This window comes from Periophthalmus magnuspinnatus, chromosome 23 (genome assembly GCF_009829125.3).
Source record: "Periophthalmus magnuspinnatus isolate fPerMag1 chromosome 23, fPerMag1.2.pri, whole genome shotgun sequence".
In the NCBI taxonomy this organism is placed as follows: Eukaryota; Metazoa; Chordata; class Actinopteri; order Gobiiformes; family Gobiidae; genus Periophthalmus; species Periophthalmus magnuspinnatus.
Window position 1 is genome coordinate 14,403,067 of NC_047148.1, and position 22,682 is coordinate 14,425,748.

The window sequence follows — 22,682 nt, forward strand, 5'->3', positions numbered from 1 at the left end:
TGATACTGGTGGTACTGTGGCTCTCCACAGTTTGAGTATGTTTTATTTAGTGACAACCCTACTAATATTTTTGTCTTTTTTGGGTTAACTCTTTATTTACAACAACCTTACCCTTAGTTTAGAAAGGTTTTCGACCTAGATCTAGTGGTACTCTGAAAGCCAAATATTATCTTAGGTGGTACTTGGTATGAAACGTTTGAGAACCACTGGGTTAGTATCTGGAATGGCAGGTGGAATATGATCTTAATAGTATAATTGTATTTTGTTTTAGGTTCTGAAGGTACACCTCTCGGCCAACCCAGAGGGCAATGTACAAACACTGACTGAAGCCACGGGTGATAAGGTCAACAAGGACCTGCTTTTTGACTCCAGCCTTGAGCACCTGTACATTACCACAGAGAAGAAGGTCAGGCCTTCACAGAGCCAACTGATTGATTAAGTTTTCATCAGATCCTTCTTCCTCTCCTCTATCTATCCTACTCCTCTCTGTTCACACCTCCAAGGTCATTGGCACAACACTTTATCCAGCTATACATCTTTGTTTCAGTGAGTTGTCTTGAGACTCAATGAATCCCTCATTAGTTTTATCTGTCGTGTTTGATCATAAATTCATCTGTTTGACTAACCTCCGTACATCTGTCTGCATTGCCACACAGAAGCCGTCCATTGATTTATTCATTCATTTTCTCTGTGGCAGTGTGCTTTGTTTCTCACTTCATCCATCTTTCTCTCCTTTGTCCTTTCATCTTTTTGTCTCTATCACTCTTGTCTGAGGTGAAATTGATGTTATTGATTTAGAAATGAATTAATTAGAATGTACTTCAAGTGGGCCCTTCACTTTGATCAAGTCAAGAGACGATACTTGGACTTGTTCCATCTGCTCATTTATATGTATTGCATAGGCTCTGTTTCTGAAAGGAACGCTCAGCTGTTTACGAGATAAAAATGGCAATAGAAAACCTCAATTATATGTCAATAATACATTTTTTTAAAGAAATAAAAGCCATGACTATATTTACCTCCTTGTTTTTTATTTGGAAAACATTTTTATCATAATTTTAACTTGTAATTTTGACCACAATTTAGTTAATGTTTTTCTGTCTCACTGACCATTCTCCAGGGTACAGCCCAGTGGAGGTCTGTCACACTGATTTGACAGAATATGAATAACTGAATTAGATTTGCAGCAGCATGGTAGTGACTCATAAAATGTGTTGTTGTTTCAGATCACTAAAGTTCCTGTTCAGGCGTGTCATTTGAAGACAGACTGTCAGTCCTGTATCTCTTTGAAGGACCCATACTGCGGATGGTGTGTCCTTGAGGGAAAGTAAGTACTAGTAAACCTGGAATGTAACTGTAAAGTGAACTATATGTTCTAAACCTAAAACTGACTCTATTTCAAATGTGGAATCCAGTCCATACACTATAAACTGTCAAATTCAGACAGCTAACTGCATGCTTTAATGTGAACCTTAGGTGTACTCGTAAGCAGGAGTGCAGTAGATCTATGGATGAAAACACCTGGCTGTGGTCTCCTAATCAGCAGTGTGTCCAGATCAAGGCCTTCTCTCCCCCGAACATCAGTTGCAAGAAGACCCAGCAGGTGAGAGGCAGTTACTGTGAATGAACATGTCAGCGCCCTCCTCTGCTCCTCTCTGAGGCCCACTCCCCCTGAGCTACTCCAAGTTCAGAGTGTGCTGAGCTGTGCGTTCTTAAAACTCCTGTCTCGGCTGTCTGCAGCATTTCAAACAAGTCCCAAGCAGATGGACCTGAAGGGGGGCTTAAGGTGCCTAAAGTGTGATTGTGCTACTTTGACACATTGTCAATGATTGTGTTACTTTGACACATACCTATAACCAGGTTGAAAAATCAGAAGGTTCTCAACCATTTGCCTTATTCTTACAGCAGCAATAACGGTTCTTCCTTGGGGCCTGACTTGCGGAAATTGTCTAATTTTGTTGAGGCATTCCAAAATCTTTTAACAACCTAATTTATGAACATCATAATTTCTCAAGTATATAATTTGACAAATACCATCTATATGCTTTGGCTCCTGCATATTAAAGGTGCATTATGTAACTTTATAAGACATATGTGGCAAATGGTGATACTTAGTTGACAACAGCAGGCCAAAAATAACAGGTTAGATCTGTTGAGAGGTGACACCACTCACATTAAGAATACATGTTTTCCATACTGTGGAAAACATGTATAATGTCATACCATGTATCATTCCAGGCAAAAGCAATAACACCTACAGAGACTTATAGGTGGCAGAAAAGTTACACAGTGCACCATTAATGATTTCATATATAGTGATGTTTTATATCGTTGTTGTTGTTTTTTTGTTTTTCTATTTTAATGAGCATTTAATTTGTAGAGATTGGTCTAAAATGGTACTGCTCAATCTGCTATCCTCACGTGTATTGCACAGCACAGGTGTTATCAGCAAATACAACGACACTTTTCTTCATGGTCTTTTCCTTTTTAGAGATGTCTTAGTTTTTAGAGCAGAAAGAGATGGGTCGAACATGGTTTTAACCTCAGCAAACAGCTAATGTGGTTCTATCCCTTAGAGGAGGACGTGCTTCCTCCTAATCAGGGGACTTTGGGACCAGTGTGTGAATTAAATCTGCTAAGACAAAAATATTTGCAGTCCTTCCTCTGTGGTGAGGTAAAATAAACCCTCAGGTGAATTCTCTGCTTGAGAGCTATAGAAGATCAAAAAGTTTTGGTGGTTAAACTTGAGAAAATTGAAAAAAACTGAGGGTCAGGGAAGAGTAATGAGGAGCGGGTGCATTGTTGAATAGTAATTATTACAGTACCTTACATACCTGACTGTACACACCATTATTATGCATTATAAACCATTCATCAAGGTCAACTCAATCTGCACTCTAATTTATACTTCTCATTACTCATAAGGCTCTTCTTTTTAAAGTTACTTCTAAGTACCACATTTGGGATTTATGCATATAGAAAATGTATTGTTTAAGTCCTGGTTTCAAATAGATGATGTTTATAATTAATTAATGTTATTTTTATTTTTATCTAGGTGGACATAATTATCCCCTCCCTGCCTCGGCTGAGGTCAAATGATACTCTACAATGTGTCTTTGATTTGTACACCAGTGAAGCAGCAATGGACAATTATAATAAAGTTGTCACCTGCTCATTGCCTGAACCCTTCAATATCCCACCTACTCCAGGACTGCAGGGTATGTCCACACAAAAGCATTTGTTTTAAGTAATCTTATAAGGATATATGAGATGATTGACATACCACGGCACACAATAGTTAGTACTTACTGTTAACCCAATCTATTAATTTGTTTCTCAAAGTGTAAAATTTTCCTCCAGAACAGCTTTTTTTTTTTGCACTTGTTAATGGATAAGAAATGTTATACCCAAAAGCTTTTTTGGATTTATCGTTGCAACAAAAGTAAAAGAAAAATTCAAATCTGTCAACTGGACAAAAAGTTGTGAAGACGTTTTGCTGCTCATCATTATTCTTAGTTTCAGTGTAGTTAGCTCCTCCCTTCAAATAGATATAAGACAGTGTCCACCAGTAATCTGACCAGAACCTAACACACATTTTGTTTGCAGTTTATGTTTGTTGGCCAAGTCTATTGAGCTACATCAAGTGTGAACTGTGCCGGAGTTAAATATGACTCGGGCACTTCACCTTCTTGTCCAGTTGACAGATTTGAATTTTTCTTTTACTGTGGATACCTGGACAACTGAGGGATTACACAGACATTGCATCAAATGTAATCTGTTAATTTTCTATCCTTTCAGATTACGTGTCTGTTCCTGTAAAGGTCATGGTAAATAAAGATATAGAGGTGACATCGAGCCAGTATCACTTTTACAACTGTGCCGCAACTGTCAGAAAGAGCCCGAACACACCGTAAGATTTGTTATTTGGAAATAAACACATACAACACAGTGTTCATTTAGGTAAAAGTAATTTTATGTTGTTTGCTACAGGTGCATCTCATGTGTGACCAGTGACTGGGGCTGTCAGTGGAATGCCCAGGAGCACAGCTGCAGTGACCAGGATGACTCTGTGCACGGGAGACACATAATCAAACCACAGCAGGTGTGTTTTAACAAGATGGGATATCAAAGATTATTTTAATAATATTATATTCAGCTTACTTGATAATGTTACTTATATCCTGTTCTTGAAAGAAATTGCATAACTGTTCAGATTTCATTTGTCTTTATTTCACTCACATTTTTACAAAAATACATGGTGTGTATTCCAGTTAATGATGGCCACAATCTCAAATTGTAGTGTGTAAAAAGCATTCTGGAAATAACATTGACCCGTATTGTGTTTTTCCAATGTCATTCTGGCTGTAGCCGGACAGCTGCCCTCAGTTCGAGTCCCCAGAGCCTTTGCTGATTCCTGTTGGCTTTGAAATCCCCATCAGTTTCCACGGCCGAAACCTGGGCTTCTCTGTGAGACTCCAAACATTCATTTAGAGCTGAATAACTAATAGGCAACACAGTGCTTTTCATTTACTGTGTGTTCTTTGTGTAATGACTTTCTATAGGGTCAGAGGTTTACCATTGGAACGGAGCTAATGAAGAATACAGAACAAACAGTTATTCAAGGGGAGGGCTCCAAATTCAAGTTCAGAGGATACAAGGTTAGTTTGGTAATGCCAATAGCAAACCCGACAGCCTTAAGGTTCATAATAAACTACATGTTTATGTATATATTTATATAACACTACTCGTATGTATATTTGATTCTTTGTCGAATGTTAAAACAACAGTCCTCGGGCATTACATTAGGACTTTTGATGAGCAGTGCAGAGTATTCGTTCTTAGGCCGTTTGACCATTCTGAGTCCCAAATTGCCAATTAATGTCTAAAAATTACACTGCATTGAGAGCCTTGGAACCCAAAGTCTGCCAAAGAAGTGTGCTTTTGATTGCTCCCCCTTGTGGTATAAGTAGTATAATGACTTTCCCTTAGTCGCTGAACGGCAGGTAGCCTTTGTATGTCAGTGACTTTTCTCTGCTCATTCACACTTTTTCCTCCAGTCTGCCTTATTGATTTCCACTTCCCGCTGAGGAGAAGTCTGCTGATGTGCACTTGAACTGTGTGTGTGTGTGTGTGTGTTTAAGCCAGTGCCTTTTCATTACTTTTATGTTGGCCTTTGCAGTATCTAGTCTTTCTAGTCAACTTTTCCCAAACTTTTCTGCTTCAAAATCTTGCACCTGTGTAGTTTTTTATGTATTCCTAAAAGACTTTTTCCAGTTATGGAACACCAACGTTATCAAGTGTGATTTGTGTTTTTAATTGTAGTTTTTGTATTTGTGTCTAGTTTGCCTATGACAAACAGCAAGAAACAAATGTTACATTCCACATCAAAGACCAAAGCACAGAGAGGAAGATTGACAGTACTCTGACAGGTTAGTAGTTAGTGTTTCACATTTGATGTTATTTGTATCATATATTTATAGTGTTATAGTTATTACCATATGACATTCTCATATTGGGTTGTGTTATAATGGTATGACTGCTTTTTGCCCTCTCCTGTAGTGGTGCTGTATAACTGCTCAGTGGGCAGGGAGGACTGCAGTCTTTGTAAACATGCTGACTCTAAATACCAGTGTGTTTGGTGCGCCTCCTCTCACACCTGTGTTTACCACAACCTGTGCCTGTCTCAGCAGCCGGAGCTCTGCCCCAACCCCGAAATCACAGATGTAAGACTCATCTTCTGTCATCTGTTGTTAAATAAATATTTAGTTAAATGTCTACTGGAAAAAAGGCATTCATTCACATTTATTTTCCATTCCTTCAGATCATCCCTCGTTATGGCCCCCTCAATGGCCACATCTCAATCACCATCAAAGGTTCCAACATGGGCATTAAGAAAGAAGACATCAAGAAGATTACTGTTGCCGGAGTTAACTGTGTGCACCAGGAAGACAGATACTCTGTCTCCACAAGGTACGATGTTATTATAATTAAATATTACTGTGTATTAATTTATTATAATATTAATAACCTTAGGTAATTGACGTTTATAAATAGATAATGGATCATTTGAGCCATTTAATCAAAATTACCATTCAAAGAAGGCTTAGCACTTTTCTATATAGACAAAAACTCAGTGAAACATGGCTGCTTACTAAACAGTGCTTATGAACATTTCAGCCATCATCAAGAACATATCAGCACATTGATTGATTGGTTTATTTCGAGTTAATGCCAAGAGAAAAGAATAATCATGTTTACTACATGTACATTATAAACAAAAGAAAAGCACATCACACGAAAAGGAGTGGGAAGAAGTAAAACTTATATTAACCCACCCCTGATCATATAATAACTTCAAAAATTATGTGGTTACTTTTGTACATTGATCCCGGAACTTAACAAATATTTACATATAGCAAAATAAATATAAATATATAAATATATAAATATATATATATATATATATATATACATACATACATACATACATACATACATACATACATACATACATACATACATACATACATACATACATACATACATACATACATACATACATACATACATACATACATACATACATACATACATGTATACACTCACTTAAAGGATTATTAGGAACACCTGTTCAAGTTCTCCTTAATGCAATTATCTAATCAACCAATCACATGACAGTTGCTTCAATGCATTTAGGGGTGTGGTCCTGGTCAAGACAATCTCCTGAACTCCAAACTGAATGTCAGAATGGGAAAGAAAGGTGATTTAAGCAATTTTGAGCGTGGCATGGTTGTTGGTGCCAGACGGGCCGGTCTGAGTATTTCACAATCTGCTCAGTTACTGGGATTTTTACGCACAACCATTTCTAGGATTTACAAAGAATGGTGTGAAAAGGGAAAAACATCCAGTATGCGGCAGTCCTGTGGACGAAAATGCCTTGTTGATGCTAGAGGTCAGAGGAGAATGGGCCGAGTGATTCAAGCTGATAGAAGAGAAACGCTGACTGGAATAACCACTCGTTACAACCGAGGAATGCAGCAAAGCATTTGTGAAGCCACAACACGCACAACCTTGAGGCGGATGGACTACAACAGCAGAAGACCCCACCGGGTACCACTCATCTCCACTACAAATAAGAAAAAGAGGCTACAATTTGCACGAGCTCACCAAAATTGGGCAGTTGAAGACTGGAAAAATGTTGCCTGGTCTGATGAGTCTCGATTTCTGTTGAGACATTCAAATGGTAGAGTCAGAATTTGGCGTAAACAGAATGAGAACATGGATCCATCATGCCTTGTTACCACTGTGCAGGCTGGTGGTGGTGGTGGTGGTGTAATGGTGTGGGGGATGTTTTCTTGGCACACTTTAGGTCCCTTAGTGCCAATTCGGCATTGTTTAAATGCCACGGGCTACCTGAACATTGTTTCTGACCATGTCCATCCCTTCATGACCACCATGTACCCATCCTCTGATGGCTACTTCCAGCAGGATAATGCACCATGTCATAAAGCTCCAATCATTTCAAATTGGTTTCTTGAACATGACAATGAGTTCACTGTACTACAATGGCCCCCACAGTCACCAGATCTCAACCCGATAGAGCATCTTTGGGATGTGGTGGAACGGGAGCTTCATGCCCTGGATGTGCATCCCACAAATCTCCATCAACTGCAAGATGCTCCTATCAATATGGGCCAACATTTCTAAAGAATGAATCAGCACCTTGTTGAATCAATGCTACGTAGAATTAAGGCAGTTCTGAAGGAGAAAGGGGGTCAAACACCGTATTAGTATGATGTTCCTCATAATCCTTCAGGTGAGTGTATACATGCATATGTACACACATATACACATTATGTACATATCTATCTACACATTATATATACATATATCTACACATTATATTTACATATATCTATAAACATTTTATTTAATTCTTTTAAGATCACCCAGTGCTGTCACCCTTATACAACGAAAGCAAAACATTTTTATAATTCCTTTTAAACCTGTAAATATTTGGGCACTGCTTCAGGTTATCTCCCAGCCCATTCCACAGACTGACCCCACACACAAATACACACACACACATGCTTTTCCTGGTGGTTCTCACAAATTTTGTTTTAAATGTACCCCTTCCCCTTAAATCATAGTGTACGTCCTGTGTGCTGAACAGTTTTTGGATATTTAATGGCAGCGTAGTTTTGTTTGCTTTATACAAAAGCAAAGCAGTATAGAATTTTATCAGATCAAAAAATTGTAATAATTTTGATTTGAAAAACAGATTGTTTGTATGGTCCAGGTAACCAACCTTGTGCACGATTCTCACAGTACGCTTTTGCAATTTGAAAAGGGGAAGAAGGAACGTTTGGTAGTTGTTGCCCCAAATTTCAATACAATATGTCAGATATGGAAGTATGAGTATGTACAGTATGTAAAGAGCCTTTTGATTGAAAATGTATTTCCCTTTATTGATTACAGCAACACTTTTTGAGACCTTGGATTGTATGTATCTGATGTGTGGTTTCCAGCTCTTTTAATATGTTAGATGTTTTAAATATGTCATTTATATACAAATTAAATAATTTAGGTCCCAAAATTGAGCCTTGCGGCACTACACAATTAGAACTCATAAATCTGGAAGTGTATCCATTTATTTTCACAAATTGTTGTCTTCCAGTCAGGTAACTATCAATCCAGTTTAGTGCAATGCCCCTAATGCCATACAGTTTAAGTTTTTGGAGTAGTATTGAGAAAAAAAACAAACAAAAAAAAAACAAAAAAAAACCAGCGTCCATAAGTGCCATTGATGTTGATCTTTTTGTTCTAAACCCACACTGACTCTCACTGATTGTGTCATATTTATCTAAAAATGATTCCAATCTGTTATTGTATAATTTTTCGAGAATTTTTGAAAATTGAGGAAGTAAAGACAGTGGTCTATAATTAGTGAATAAACGTCCATCTCCATTTCTGTAGAGTGGAATTACTTTTGACAATTTTCATATTGTCTGGGAATGATCCCATTAGAAATGATAAATATATATCATAAAATATATGTCAGTGGTTTACTAATGCCATTAATAACTTTTTTAACTATAGTCATATCAGTATCATAGAAATCAGTTGACATTTTGTTTTGAAATTCATTTACAATTGTTATAATTTTGAGTTCAGTTGCAGGAGAAAAAAAAAATGTATTTAGATGACTTCTGATAAGTGTTTCATCTTGTATTGTGGAGGTTGTTTCTGGAATTTTTTTTGCAAGTTCTGGACCTATTTTTACAAAGAAATCATTAAAGTTGTTAACAATGCTGGGCATGTCATCTATCACAACATTCTCATCAACAAAATAATCAGGGTACGAATGCTTATTAGAACCTTCTTTGATTACACTATTCAATATACCCCACTTTTTTTTTTTTTTTTACATTATTTTTATTATTTTCGAGCAATTTATTATAATACAATTTTCTACTGTTTCTTGTGATATCTGTCAACTGATTCTTATATAATTTGTACCTTCTTTCTGAATCCTTCGTTTTCAATTTTAAAAATTGTCTATAAAGAAAATTTTTCTTTTTACAAGCATTCTGTAGCCCTGTTGTTAACCAAGGACAATTTGGTTTTCTCTTTTTAGTTCTACATTGTTGAACGGGACAATGTTTATTGTATGATGACAGAAATATATCTAAAAAATTATTGTAGGCTCTATCAACATTGTTCTCCAAATATACTGATCTCCAATCCTGATAATGAAGGTCATCATTCAGTAATCTGACAGTGTCATCGGAACGCATTCTTCTATATGTAGAATTATCCACATTGTCAATCTTGTTAACTTTTTCGCCACAACAGAGGAATACTGGTAAGTGATCTGTTATATCGCAGATCATTAGACCACTAATATTATTGTTCACATTGATAGTAAAAATATTGTCAATAAGGGTAACACTGTGATTTGAAATTCGGCTGGGTCTTGTAATTGTTGGGTATATAATTGAGTTCATAACCATCAATGTTAAAGTCCATTCCCTTCTCCTCCTGGAACCAGGTTTCCGATACTGCAATTACACTGAATGGAACAGTAAACTGCAGTAGGTATTCTTTAATGGAAGAAAAGTTTGCATACATACTTCTGCTATTGAAGTGTATAATTGAGAGTTTGTCGTCTGATTTAATAGTGTTCAAATTCATGCGCTGAGTAATATTTGCTATCTACATTTATAGAAGAGAAAAAACGGTTATCAGGGTCTTTCATTTTCCATGTCCAGTTCATTGTGCTCTGTGTAGCCAAACAATTCCAGTTCTGATAGATCCAGGCTTTTCAGTCTTTGCTGTAACGTTATGTGACAACTCGTTGTTTTTAAAGTAGTAAAGATTAATGTCAGTTAGTGATGTGATAGATGTGACAGATATCATACCTTATGAGACCCAGAGGTCACTTGAGATCCCACTAGGGCTCCATTGAAATGATTCAGATCACTAAGGGCCTTTAGCTCGTCCACCCTCCTTTCCAGGAGCGAAATCCACGCGTCCTTCTCATTGTTTTCCTTACGCAATTGTTTGATTTCCTCCATAGTGGACAGAATCTTTTTTTGATCACTGCGAATCACCGCAACTTCCTCGATCAAGGATTCAAGTGACTTTTTGAGTTCATCAGCTTCCTCCGCAGTGATATTTCTCTTTGGTGGCATGTTGTCTTAAGCTGTCCCGGTCCAGAGCCGCAGCCAGAGCCGCTTGTGGCTAACTTTACGCAGCTTTTGCCGGATACCGGGTACAAGACAACAACGAACAGAACGTAGTCAGCTTCTAAATTATGAGTTTTCTTATCCTCCCACAAAAGGATGTCTTAATTATTGAACGATTTGTTTTGGGAGTTCAATCAGCGAAGCAGACGCCGGCGCATGCGCATCCCAGTTGTATTCCCATTCACAGAACTCTATCTCATCCCTACTGACCACTAGGCATGGCACTATATTTAAATTTGGTGTCACGATAATCATGGCCAAAATAACTGTTATTAATGAGTATATCATGATAATTATTAAAGTTGCTGACAGTTTAAAATATTATGGATATGAATCATTATAATTGTAATATTATATAATGAATAGGTTCTTTAAGTGTTATATATTGTACTTTGTTATAACTGAAAACTAGGGATGCACTGATATTGATATGGGTATTGAATATTGATGCCGATACTGAAAAATGAATTTTCAGTTAAGCCGATATTCTGGTTGGTCCTTTAATTAGATGTAATAAGACTATTTACAGGCTGATTTTGGCACAGAACATCTCATAATGGTTGAACCTTTATTTATACAAACCTGTTCAGTAGTTATTTGAAGGATAAATGACTAAATAAATGTAATAAATTCACTGTGTTTTAAGATAATAAGTGCGTATCAATATTGGTATCAGAAGTGAAAATGCTGGATCTGTACATGTAGCTGGAGATGTAACTTTTTCTGCTCATTCTGGTGATATAATACTGATTATATTTGTGGGCGATTATCATGATTACCGGTATATTAAAAAGTCCCACAAACAATTATTGTCTACCCTTTTTATCATGATAAATAATATTATTGTTTACTGTCCAATCCCTACTGACCATCAGAGGGAACTGCTGAAAGGACTGAATGATCCCCTTCAGTCATTTCTGCACCACCCTCTGGGTTTCATAGAGCCTTAGTTACATTTTTAACTCTCTGTAAGATTGGTGAAGTGTTTTGCCCAGAAAAAGCCCATAGCAATAGTCAGAAGGGGGTTTGAACTGTCAACCAATTATTCCAATCATAGAATGCTGAGCCACTGTGTTACCTAGTGATTTTCTGTTGTCAACATTTTGCATCTATAGGTGAAGGTAGAATGTTCCCATGTGTAGTTGTAGAGTTTTATTAGAGATGTTCTTGGGCTGTCTTTGGTCAGTGCACATCTTTTGATTCTTGACAGTGTTTTAATTAATTTCACATGTACTGTACCTGAATATTAAATGACTGCCTGCAGCTGTAACAGTTTTGACTGATGCTTTGTGTTGACAGTGTGGTGTGTGAAATCGGCCCTGCAAAGCGAACGCCTCCATCTGACGTCCCTTTCCCACCGCGAAACCAAGGCTTTGTGAACATAGAAGTGGAGGGGGGCAGAAGTGGAACATCACAGGTCCTTTTCACTTACCGGGTAAGTTGGTGAATATCCTTTATGCGGTTTGCTGACTGTGATAAGTAAATATTAACTGGTTGGACTAGGTAGGTATATGTCTGCTCTGTTGACAAATTTTTATATTTATATATATATATTTTTTAAACACACTATTTAAGGCAAAATTATGCTCTTCTATGCAGGTGAACATCTTATGTAATGGCATTTTAAGTTTTGTATTAATGCTGTTAGATTATAGATTATCATTTTTTATTTACTTGAAAACAACTAAATCCCAACCGAGTCCTTCACAGGCTCACAGTTTTTCCTTTGTCTGAGGTTGTTCTCTTGGGTAAAAAAACTTCCAAAGCATTAAATTTCCTGCTTGTACAAACTCAGCGGTGCAGAGAATCAAATGCCCAGAGCATAGATTCCTCCTGCTGGTTTGTTTGTTTCCATTTGCTATTTGATCTAAATATTATTGTTTTTAATTGAGCAGCGAGTTAATTAATGCAAACTGCTGTGACAAAAAATACTAATTTATTTCTCAAGTTTCATCTGTTTTTCTGTTTCTTTGCTTCCAAAATCTTCACTCCACACACACATTCACTTATGCAAATATACCACTTTGTTAGGATAAAAAAAAAAATGTTGTTTGTTGTTTGTATTGTTGTTTCATAAGCAGCATAACTAAATAACAGCAAGGTTGTCTGTTTACAAATTGCATATTTTTTGTTATATAATTACATTTTACAAAATGTTATTGTACTTTTTATGTGAAGTCCTGATAAATGTGGGTACTCTCAGAAAGGACAGACAGCATTAAAATATTATAGACTCACTGCACACTGACGTATATATGATTTGCTCTTGAGATATTAGAAAACTAATGTCATTTTCAGTTGTTGAACCAATATAGAACCTGTTCTACAAGGTATTTGGCAAAGAGATGCCTCCCATGTACCTATGCTGTTGTGCTCTGATGTATGAAGTTTCCTCTTTGGGAATATTTGTTTTTCCTTGCCAAAACAACAAGATTTTATCAGAACTTTACAAGAAGATTTGAGCTGGTGCAGGGATTTAAAAACATGTTGCTTTTATTTTACACCTTTCTTCCCTTCCATCAAATGGGGAGATTTCATGCTCCGTGCGCAGCTGCTCTTCCAGATCTATGAGTTGGAAGTTGCCACATCCTTCAGTGTGGTGCGGAATAAATATATTTTTGTTGCTATGCTGTCTGTGCTGTTAAAAAGTTTTTTGGAGCAACAACATCAGTATTTCAATACTACAAAATTCAATACAAAATTATATTAGAGCTCATTGATGCAGTGTTTATTCTTGTGTACCTCAATCTGGGGGGTAATACACATGAGAGCTTACAGTAAAATACTGTTACTTTGATATCAACAGTTTGGTCAATATGTGGCACAATTATTTTTCCAAAACTTGCCCAGTCTCTGTGGCACTGTGTTATTGTCCTCAGTGCATCGGATGTGTGTTGTTGTTGTTTTTTTATTAGTAAGTTCAAAATAAAAGAGCAATTAGACTAAAAATATGACTGCATTTTTACACCATTATGAAGCATATTAATTTATGTCTGTGACAAATTGAGCTGTGATTATTTTACAAAGTGAAAAGTTAATTTGTGATCTTAACCTCAACTGAACATTATCTTTTGGACCCTAAATGTTATAATCTTTACTGGTTATTGGCCATAGCAACAACACAAATATGGAGTATAGGTATCAGCTGAAAAAATCCATATCAGACCATCCTTAGTCAAATCCCTTTAATTCAATTTACCCTAATTTTTTTGGCGTTATATTTTATTCTAGTATTTTTAGGATAAATAGTTGAATATGTTGTTTTTCATTTAAGGACCCCAAACCAAACTATGTAAAGCCAGGCAAGGGTCCAGCAGCCGGAGGAACAGTCATCACCATTGAAGGAGAAGACCTGGACACAGCAACTAAAGAAGATGTGGCTGTCAGTGTCGGAGGAGTACCATGTGAAGTGTAAGTGATACATCTTTAAGACCGAGCCACAAAATCCAATACAAAAAATATTCAATTCAATTAAAGTTTATTTATATAGCACATTTAAAACTACTTCAGCTGACACATAAAAATCTACAGAAAACAAATATATAGATAACACAATACATAGGATATATTGGGGTTTGTTCTTTTTCCTGTCTAGCTATTATTAAATGCTAGGGAATAGTGGTGGGTTTTCAATCTAGTCTTAAACTGCTTTACAGACTGAGAGCATCTAACAGGAAAAGGTCCTGTAACAGCAGCAGGAGCTGGTCAGCTGACCTCAGGGCTCTGGATGCAGTATAGGGCTGCAGTAACTCAAATAAAGAGGACCCATAGAGTGCAGATATTTAAACACTAACATTTTGAAGTGCACTTGATATGAAATGGGGAGGCAGTGCAGGTTGCATCGCACAGGCATAATTTTCCCTCGTCTCTTGTCGGCAGATGAGCTGCAGCGTTCTGGACATTCTGTAAGTGCTGCAGGGAGGTCTAGTCCAGCCCCACAGATGAAGAATTACAATAATCTAGATGCAACGTTACAAATACGTGGATTACTTTTTCAAAATCCGCCTGTGGAAGGCAGGGCTTTACTTGAGCAAGGAGCCTCAACTGAAGGAAGTAGGACTTATGACAGAGCTAATGTGATGTCCAGTTTGAGCATACAGTCCAGAATCATCCCAAGATTCTTCACTGCAGGGCGACAATAAGAGGACACAGGACCAATCACACAGTGAGTTAGTTTGGCCAAACACCACAATCCCAGTTACATTTTGATTTTAAGGTCAGGCTGTCATGGAAGTTACTGGCAGATATATTTGAATGTCATCTGCAAAACAATGAAATGTGACATTGTGCTTTCTAAAAACATCACCCAGGGGAAGTATGTGCAGAGCAAATAGGGCTGAAGCTAATGCAGAATCCTGGGGCACACTGTACTCTAAGGGACACAAAGAGGAATGTCGTAGGTTCACAGAAAAACTCCTGCCTGACAGATAGGACTGAAACCAACAGAGTCCCGTACCCTTAATGTGTCTCCAGGCGAGACAGAAGGTTGCTATGATCCACCGTATCAAAGGCAGCAGATAAGTCTAAAAGCAAAAGAACTGTGGATTTACCAGAGTAGAGATGAGTTCATAACATTGGCAATATAAGAGCCAGTAGAATCAAAAACATCCTTGAACAGACGAATTGGAATAATATCTAGTGGACATGGAAGACAGAGACAAGGAAGTCTTTAGCTGTTAAACAATAATTTTTTTAAGTTCAAGAGAGACACTGCTCAATAATCAAAGACTGAATTACAGACTGTTGGAATTACAAGGTTCGCGACAGAGGGCAGTGTCAGTTTAAGAGCATAGACTTTATCCTTAAAGAATGATACGTTTACACAGAGCGTAGATGAAGGCACAACAACATTTGCGTTACAAGGATTTACAAGAGACTTCAAAGTACTAAAAAGTGGTTTGTGGCAGTTTGTTGACACCAGGTTTGATATAAAACTACATTTGGCAGCTTTAACTACTTTGATATTTGACAAGACTCTGGATATTTGCAGGGAAACCACTAGTCCTTTCCCCCCCATTTCCTCTCCATGCACGTCTGACCTCACGCGTACTCTCATTAAGCCAAAGCTGTGTTAGTGGCTTTGTGCACTTTATTCTTAATGGAGCCACTGCATCCAAAATCTCTGTGCAAGTGTCACTGAAATGAGACAGCCGACAATCCAGCGTGGTGTTTTGCCAATCATCTCCATTCATAGTTTCAGATACATTGAATGTGCCAGAAAACAAGGAAGTCAGAGTTAATTGTTCGCACTCGGCATTTTGGGATACATGGACCAATCACACTTTGCCTTGTTGTTCTCCATAACGCTGCCTCAAAGTGGTCCAGAAAGTACATTTTACGAATCTCCATTGGATTTACATGAGGGCCAAGGGACAACACCAAGTCAAGGTTGTGTCCTTTCACATGTGTTGAGCCTGACACTAATTGGATTAAGTTAAACAACTCAAGTTTAAAAACTCTGAATTCACTACAGACATGAATATTAAAATCCCTGACAATCAAAAACTGGTCATAGGGCAGTAATATGCCTGTCAGTAGATCTGTGAAGTCCTGAATAGAATCTTTATTGAACTTGGAGGGCAATACACCAAAATACACTACTATGAAAAGAAGCTCTGAAGCTCAAAACTCAAAAATGAGTCTCTTGGAACCTGCTGACAGGTGTGGCTGAATTTGTACACTTTTGCTAGCCCCCCAACTCTGCCAGTAATCTAAAGAGAGTTCAGATAAAACCATTCAGGTGGTTAAAGTTCTGAGAATGGGGAAGACTCAACGGGTTGGAGCCATGTCTCCATGAGTAACATAAAATCCAGTTTCTGTGAAGTGAAGAAATCATTCAGGAGAAATGTTTTATTTGCCAGCAATCTAGCATTCAAAAGGCCCAAGCAGAGAGACACATCCTTGGGGCCCCTTGTAGAGCTATAGCGCAGCAACCGGAGGCATTTGAAATCCACACCACAGCGTTTGGCTGGATGCTTGTGCAGCAGCGCCACCAGCTGCAAGTGACGTAGGCCAGTGGCTAGGCACATAGAACTCAAAGGCTGGATCCACTAAAATAGCTTTGATGAGAAACACGGTGAACTGAAGACATTGCCATATTTCAAAAGATTATTTATTTCTGCCTGCCAACATCAAAAACAGCTAAGCAAAGGATTTTGGTTTATAATTTTCTGTACATTTGTCATCACATTAATTCATTAGCTCTGTCCTGTTTTCTCCTCAGCCTGTCATTTGGTAAACAGATCACATGTAAGACGGGCCAATACCGTGGACAGAAGCTCCCATCTGACCACCTGACAGTGACTGTGAACTATGGAAAAAACACCACAAAAGATGTCCCAGCTGCCTACCAGTACTCTGAGAACCCCAAGATCACAGGCTACAACCCCAAGACCAGTTTTGTGTGGTAAACAATTATAACATCTTATTATAACATCTTTTCTATGCTGCAGCCATATAATATAGGGTAAAAAACAATATACACAACACTGAATATTACTGCTGCAATATTAGCAAATACTTAGTAGTAATGTTATTATTGGCCTTATTAGTAATATTATTTTGATCTAATCCTTACTGAAAAGTGTTTTTGTGTGTGCAGTGGTGGCCGTAGTATTGTTGTGACTGGAAATGGATTTGACTTGATTCAGAGAGCCACAATGAAAGTGCTGCAGGACACCACACTTATTGAGGTATGTTTTATAAAACCTGCTTATGCATAATGCATATTCACTGTGTTCTATTGTTAATGTTTTTGTGGTGGTAATAAAAGCTTTTAACTTTACTGATAATTTGTGCACAGTTGTGTTTTTTATAGTTCCAATTCATGAAATGTATTTATTTGTACTTATTTACTTTAAATATAAAGTTACAAATCAAATGTCACATTTTGTTGATGTGCAGTTATAGCCCTTCCAAAGCTAATACCATTCTTTGAAACATGTTAAGATTACAGTGTTATGCTCACGGTTATCTTCCTGGGCTTGTTTATTTGTGGGCAAAACTACCAAACACCATATTTAAAGTCAAGTGATTCCAGATTTGTAGCAGAGCTGTATCCTTTTCTGCTTTGCCGCCGTCCCACTGAGCTCCCCTCCGTCTTCCTGCTTCAGACAGAGTTTGTGATGGAGCGGTGATAAAGCGCTTCACCTCCTCTCCCCTGCAGAGAGAGAGTGTCAGTCAGAACGCTTTGGCAGATAAATAAAAGCACTGTCGTTTTCCATCTATCTCTCACACAACACTGTGTCAGCGAGCAGCAAAAGGGACTCACAAAGAGCTCATAGGCAGCTCAGGCTGCACCTGTGCCAGTCTAATTCAGTTATTTTAATTCACATCTGTGTAAACTACTTTTGATAAGGGTTTGAAAAGCTCATTTTGAACTACTTTCCCACAGATCTTGGATGAAACCTTAGATTGTATCACTAAATCAATTAACCAGTCTTTTTCACTATTTTACATAATGGTTTTAATCTCTGTGCATTTTTTTATATCATTAGTTCACAGTTCTAACAGTTTCTTCTGTTTTCCAGTTTGTGCAAGAGGCGAAGAGTAAAAACGACAGCGTGCTTCACTTCAGCTCTCCTGCAGTGAACGGCTCTGTGGAGTCCATTAGGACTGTGCTGCAGCTGGACAATGTGGTAGAGGAGCTCAAGGACTTCAACTATCACCTGAACCCCACCTTCGACCGGCTCAACAAGAACGTCATTACAGAGACCAGCATCATCATCGTCACTGTGAGAATGGACACCTGTGGTTAAAGCTAAACTCGGCAGCATTTTTGTATTTAGCCTTATTTGGAATTTCCTTTTCTTTTTTTTTACAGGGTCGTGGATTCTCAAAAGCCATGACAGCCAAAGAGGCTCAAGCGTTTGTTGGTGATGCCACCTGTCATGTCAATATACTGCAGGTGTGTGTAGTTTTAAATTGAAACTGCTAATGATCATTATAACCATTTCTGTTGTAAAAAGTTATTATTGTTTCTTTGGAATAAAAAATGAAATACTGTGTTCTGCACAGTAGAAATATATACAGAGTTATTTATAAAGGCAAGCTAAATAGGCAATTGAGCTATTCAAACAACGCTGCATTTGAGAATATGCAGTGTGCTTATTTGTTCTGGTGAAATTCTTATGGAATTAAACAGCAAAGTAAAAAAAATATGTATAATGTTGTGATTCTCCACAGGATGATAAGTTGATCCTCGAGGCTCCTTCCACTCAGCCTCGAGCCAGATCCAAACGCCAACGCAGAGACACAACCAATGACCCGCTCGAACTCGTGGTACGTAAGATTGTGAAATACACTTTTTTTAAACCATATTTTAATGGTGTTCCCTCATCATTATCTAACTCAGAATTGTATTTTTATTTATTCATGCATGTTTGTGTAAGCCTGTATTGTCCGGCTTTTAAGTGTTGGGTGCTTCGAATACTTCTGTTTTCATTTACCCCTTATCCCTACCAATTGCTCTGTAGTACTGTACATACTTGTGATTATACACAAAAAGACCACAATGAAAGGCTACTATAAAGAGAAGGGGCTTCTCAGTTCTGTAGTTTTGACCAACAAATCAGTGGACCCATTTCTACTGCCAAGCCACTTTAGATCAGTATTGTAGTTTACAATAAAATCATGATCTATCATGATGTTTGTTATACTTCATTTTAGTCTTCAAATATTATTTCTAAATAAAGGTTCAGTGTGTCGTTTACACATACCTCAACATGTTTTGGACGCTTTCTGCATCAGTCTTCAGAAGGGTCACGTGATGTTGTGGTGACATGTCTTGCCAGCTGATTTATACAGATTTTGGGCTGTTCTCCTACCTGCACTGGTAGGGGATGAGCACCATCTGCTGTCCGACTTCTCCAGGACAGCATCTGAGGTCCTTGAAAGTTGAATGGCCCATTCACACGACTGCTACAGTTCGTCTCAATATTGACAAACTTCCAATACAAGGGCAGGATCTACCACCAGAAGGAGGGTTTTGCTATTTGCTATGGGGGACAGCTCTCCGCCATCATTAGTGCATTCTTTGTGGAGGAATTGGAGAAGGCAATCCACACCATCACCAGCACAATACACACTGTCATTGTGGAGGAGGTATGGGGACAACAGACTAGAGAAAGTCAATGTAGAGCACACAAGAACTAACGGACCATGTGAACTCAACTGACAGCACAGGCAAGAAGAAGAATGAAATAATGCCACAGATTTCTTGGTCATCAACATAATATGCATTGAAGATGGTAGCATAAAAATCTAAATTTTTTGAAAACCAACACACATGGCTCAGTACCTCCTATGGACTTCAGAACACCCCATAGCCCATAAGCTCTCAGTTGTACGGATATTGTTTGACAGAGACAGTTTAATTACAGATGAACAAGGCAGACAAGGAGGATCACAAAAGCACTACAGGTATGCCTGTATCCAAACTGGGCCATCAATAAGGGAAAACAGCCAGTGGGGGAGAAAGCCAATAGGAAAGGATAAACAGCCAGGAAGACGGAGAATATAAACACCTTAGTGAAACCACACCAGCAAATAAGTTGGTGCATTCAAAAGACAAGATAAACCCAGAACAAAAAAGTGTAACATTATATACAAAGTCCAATGCTGGTCATGTAATAAAGTGAAAAGTAAATGCAAGAAGGAAACAGTAGGGGCAAAAGTACAAGAGCGACACAAAAAAGTAGAACAGAAGAACCTCAAATCGGCTATCACATATCTCTGCAGGAGAAGAAGACATATCGTGGACTGGGAAAGGGCAAAAAAATAAGTGCAAAGATAATTGGGATGGAAGACCACATACACAGACATTGGATTTAGGAGGCTATTGAGATCCGGAAACGAGCTCACAGGACAGTAAACAGGGACGAGGGGGCCGATCAACTTTCAAGGATCTGGGATGCTGTCCTCGTGAGGTCAGGCAGCAGATGGCACTATTCCCCTACCAATGCAGGTACAAGAATGGTGCCAAAATCTGTGTATATCAGCTGGCAAGACAGGTCACAGTAACATAATCACGTACAAAAGGCATCTGAAACATTTCATGTTATGTGGTATGTTAAAAAGAACCTTTATTTGGAAATATATTTGTTATATATATTCCAGGTGGAAAGCGTAATAGGTCTTGTCAAACATATAATATTTGAATGCTGTATTTCCAGGTGAAATTTGGGGATGGCGAATGGTTGGTGGGCTCAGTGTATTATGCAAGAAAAGATGACATCCCCCTGGGTATTATCATCCCTGCAGTAATTGTTCCTATGCTTCTCTTCATTGCAATCTCCGTCTACTGCTACAGGTACGTCCTTTACACAGAATATGGGGAGTAACTCCAGTTTGTTTTAAATGTGTGTGCTCAATCATTACAGGAGGAAAAGCCAGCAGGCAGAACGCGAGTATGAGAAGGTCAAACATCAGTTGGAAAATCTGGAGGAAAGTGTGCGAGATCGATGCAAGAAAGAGTTCACAGGTAAGTTTGCATCAGATATACATACATGTAGAGTTAAATATTCCTGTGGTTAGGGCATGGGTCTTTTCCTCACTTTCTGCACTGACTGTATAGATTAAAATCCAGAATTTAACTATTCAGAACAGCTGAAATGTGACATACCCAGGTGACTTCATGAACATGACATGCAAAGACATGTGAAACTTGCCCCAAGAGGTTTAGATAATATTTATTTTTACGATTTTTTTACCATCCATATTAATGCATATATATGTTGGTTAATTCTAGTCTTTTATTATTTTTTGTCAGATCTGATGATTGAAATGGAGGACAACACCAGTGATTTGAGTGAGGCCCGTATCCCCTTCCTTGACTATAAAACCTACACGGATCGCACCTTCTTCTTGCCGTCTAAAGATGGCGCCAATGATGTCATGATCACAGGGAAGATTCAAATCCCAGAGAACCGCAGGGCAACTGTGTCCCAGGCCCTGAACCAGTTCTCCAACCTGCTCAACAGCAAAACCTTTCTCATCAATGTGAGTTTTCTGCTTTAGCTTTACATGTTTCGGCAGCGCTGAAAGATGATAAACAAGTGAAAGATTGCAAACGTGTGCCTGCAATAAAAGCAATAAAAGATCTACACAAACTTTAAATTAAATCATTATTTTTTTGTTTTTGCTGATTCATGTAATTTATTTCATAATGTATGTATTTTAACTTCAAAGCAATTGCCCAAACTATTCACTGGACATTCTAATTTTGTTACTACTACACAAAAATGGTCATTCTTAGTATGTAAAAAAGTCCACCATTGACAGTATGTATTCACTTTCCTTAGGGTTATTATTCATGAATGAATAATGTGCACTCTGTCAACAGTTCATCCGCACTCTGGAGAGCCGCCCTGACTTCAATGCCAGATCTCGTGGTTATTTTGCCTCTCTCCTGACGGTGGCGCTACATGGGAAATTGGAGTACTACACTGACATCATGCGGACACTGCTGCTGGAGCTAATGGATGAACATGTGCAGAACAAAAACCCCAAACTCATGCTCAGGAGGTCAGAGAAAATGCCATCAGAAAGGTTAATTAGTGTTTTCGACATTTTTCATATGTTTTTCTTTGTTCTATTTGTAGGTCAGAGACAGTGGTGGAAAGGATGCTTTGTAATTGGATGTCCATTTGTCTCTATCAGTTCCTCAAAGTAAGAATACTTTTTCATCTCCTTAATTTAATTTTCAGTATTATTTAAATGTGGATTGAATGTCTTGTGTTTTAGGATACTGCAGGTGAGCCATTGTACAAGCTGTTCAAGGCCTTAAAACACCAAGTAGAGAAGGGGCCAGTGGATGCCAAGTTGAAGAAAGCCAAGTACACATTGAATGATACAGGGCTGCTGGGTGATGATGTGGAGTACTCTGTTTTGGTTAGTAAAACTGTAACTTTCTTTTTTATTACAGAATTATGTGCT

At 38.0% G+C, this 22,682-nt stretch overlaps 1 protein-coding gene across 3 annotated transcripts in view; it reads left to right on the top strand.

Annotated features, from left to right (window-relative positions):
- The window catches only part of plxnb2a.1 (plexin b2a, tandem duplicate 1), a 100,506-nt gene that overhangs the window by 70,286 nt on the left and 7,538 nt on the right, over window positions 1-22,682 (top strand). For all 3 annotated transcript variants that reach the window (XM_055231455.1, XM_033990240.2, XM_055231454.1), the window contains 24 exons: window positions 272-406; window positions 1,227-1,327; window positions 1,477-1,603; window positions 3,056-3,218; window positions 3,799-3,910; window positions 3,991-4,102; window positions 4,369-4,467; window positions 4,563-4,658; window positions 5,342-5,429; window positions 5,560-5,723; window positions 5,822-5,970; window positions 12,048-12,183; window positions 14,023-14,159; window positions 16,972-17,154; window positions 17,350-17,440; window positions 18,278-18,481; window positions 18,571-18,654; window positions 18,933-19,028; window positions 20,921-21,057; window positions 21,128-21,228; window positions 21,517-21,746; window positions 22,090-22,271; window positions 22,349-22,415; window positions 22,491-22,637. In XM_055231455.1, the coding sequence (XP_055087430.1) occupies window positions 272-406; window positions 1,227-1,327; window positions 1,477-1,603; window positions 3,056-3,218; window positions 3,799-3,910; window positions 3,991-4,102; window positions 4,369-4,467; window positions 4,563-4,658; window positions 5,342-5,429; window positions 5,560-5,723; window positions 5,822-5,970; window positions 12,048-12,183; window positions 14,023-14,159; window positions 16,972-17,154; window positions 17,350-17,440; window positions 18,278-18,481; window positions 18,571-18,654; window positions 18,933-19,028; window positions 20,921-21,057; window positions 21,128-21,228; window positions 21,517-21,746; window positions 22,090-22,271; window positions 22,349-22,415; window positions 22,491-22,637 (3,141 nt within the window). The remainder of the gene's footprint in view (window positions 1-271; window positions 407-1,226; window positions 1,328-1,476; window positions 1,604-3,055; window positions 3,219-3,798; window positions 3,911-3,990; window positions 4,103-4,368; window positions 4,468-4,562; window positions 4,659-5,341; window positions 5,430-5,559; window positions 5,724-5,821; window positions 5,971-12,047; window positions 12,184-14,022; window positions 14,160-16,971; window positions 17,155-17,349; window positions 17,441-18,277; window positions 18,482-18,570; window positions 18,655-18,932; window positions 19,029-20,920; window positions 21,058-21,127; window positions 21,229-21,516; window positions 21,747-22,089; window positions 22,272-22,348; window positions 22,416-22,490; window positions 22,638-22,682) is intronic.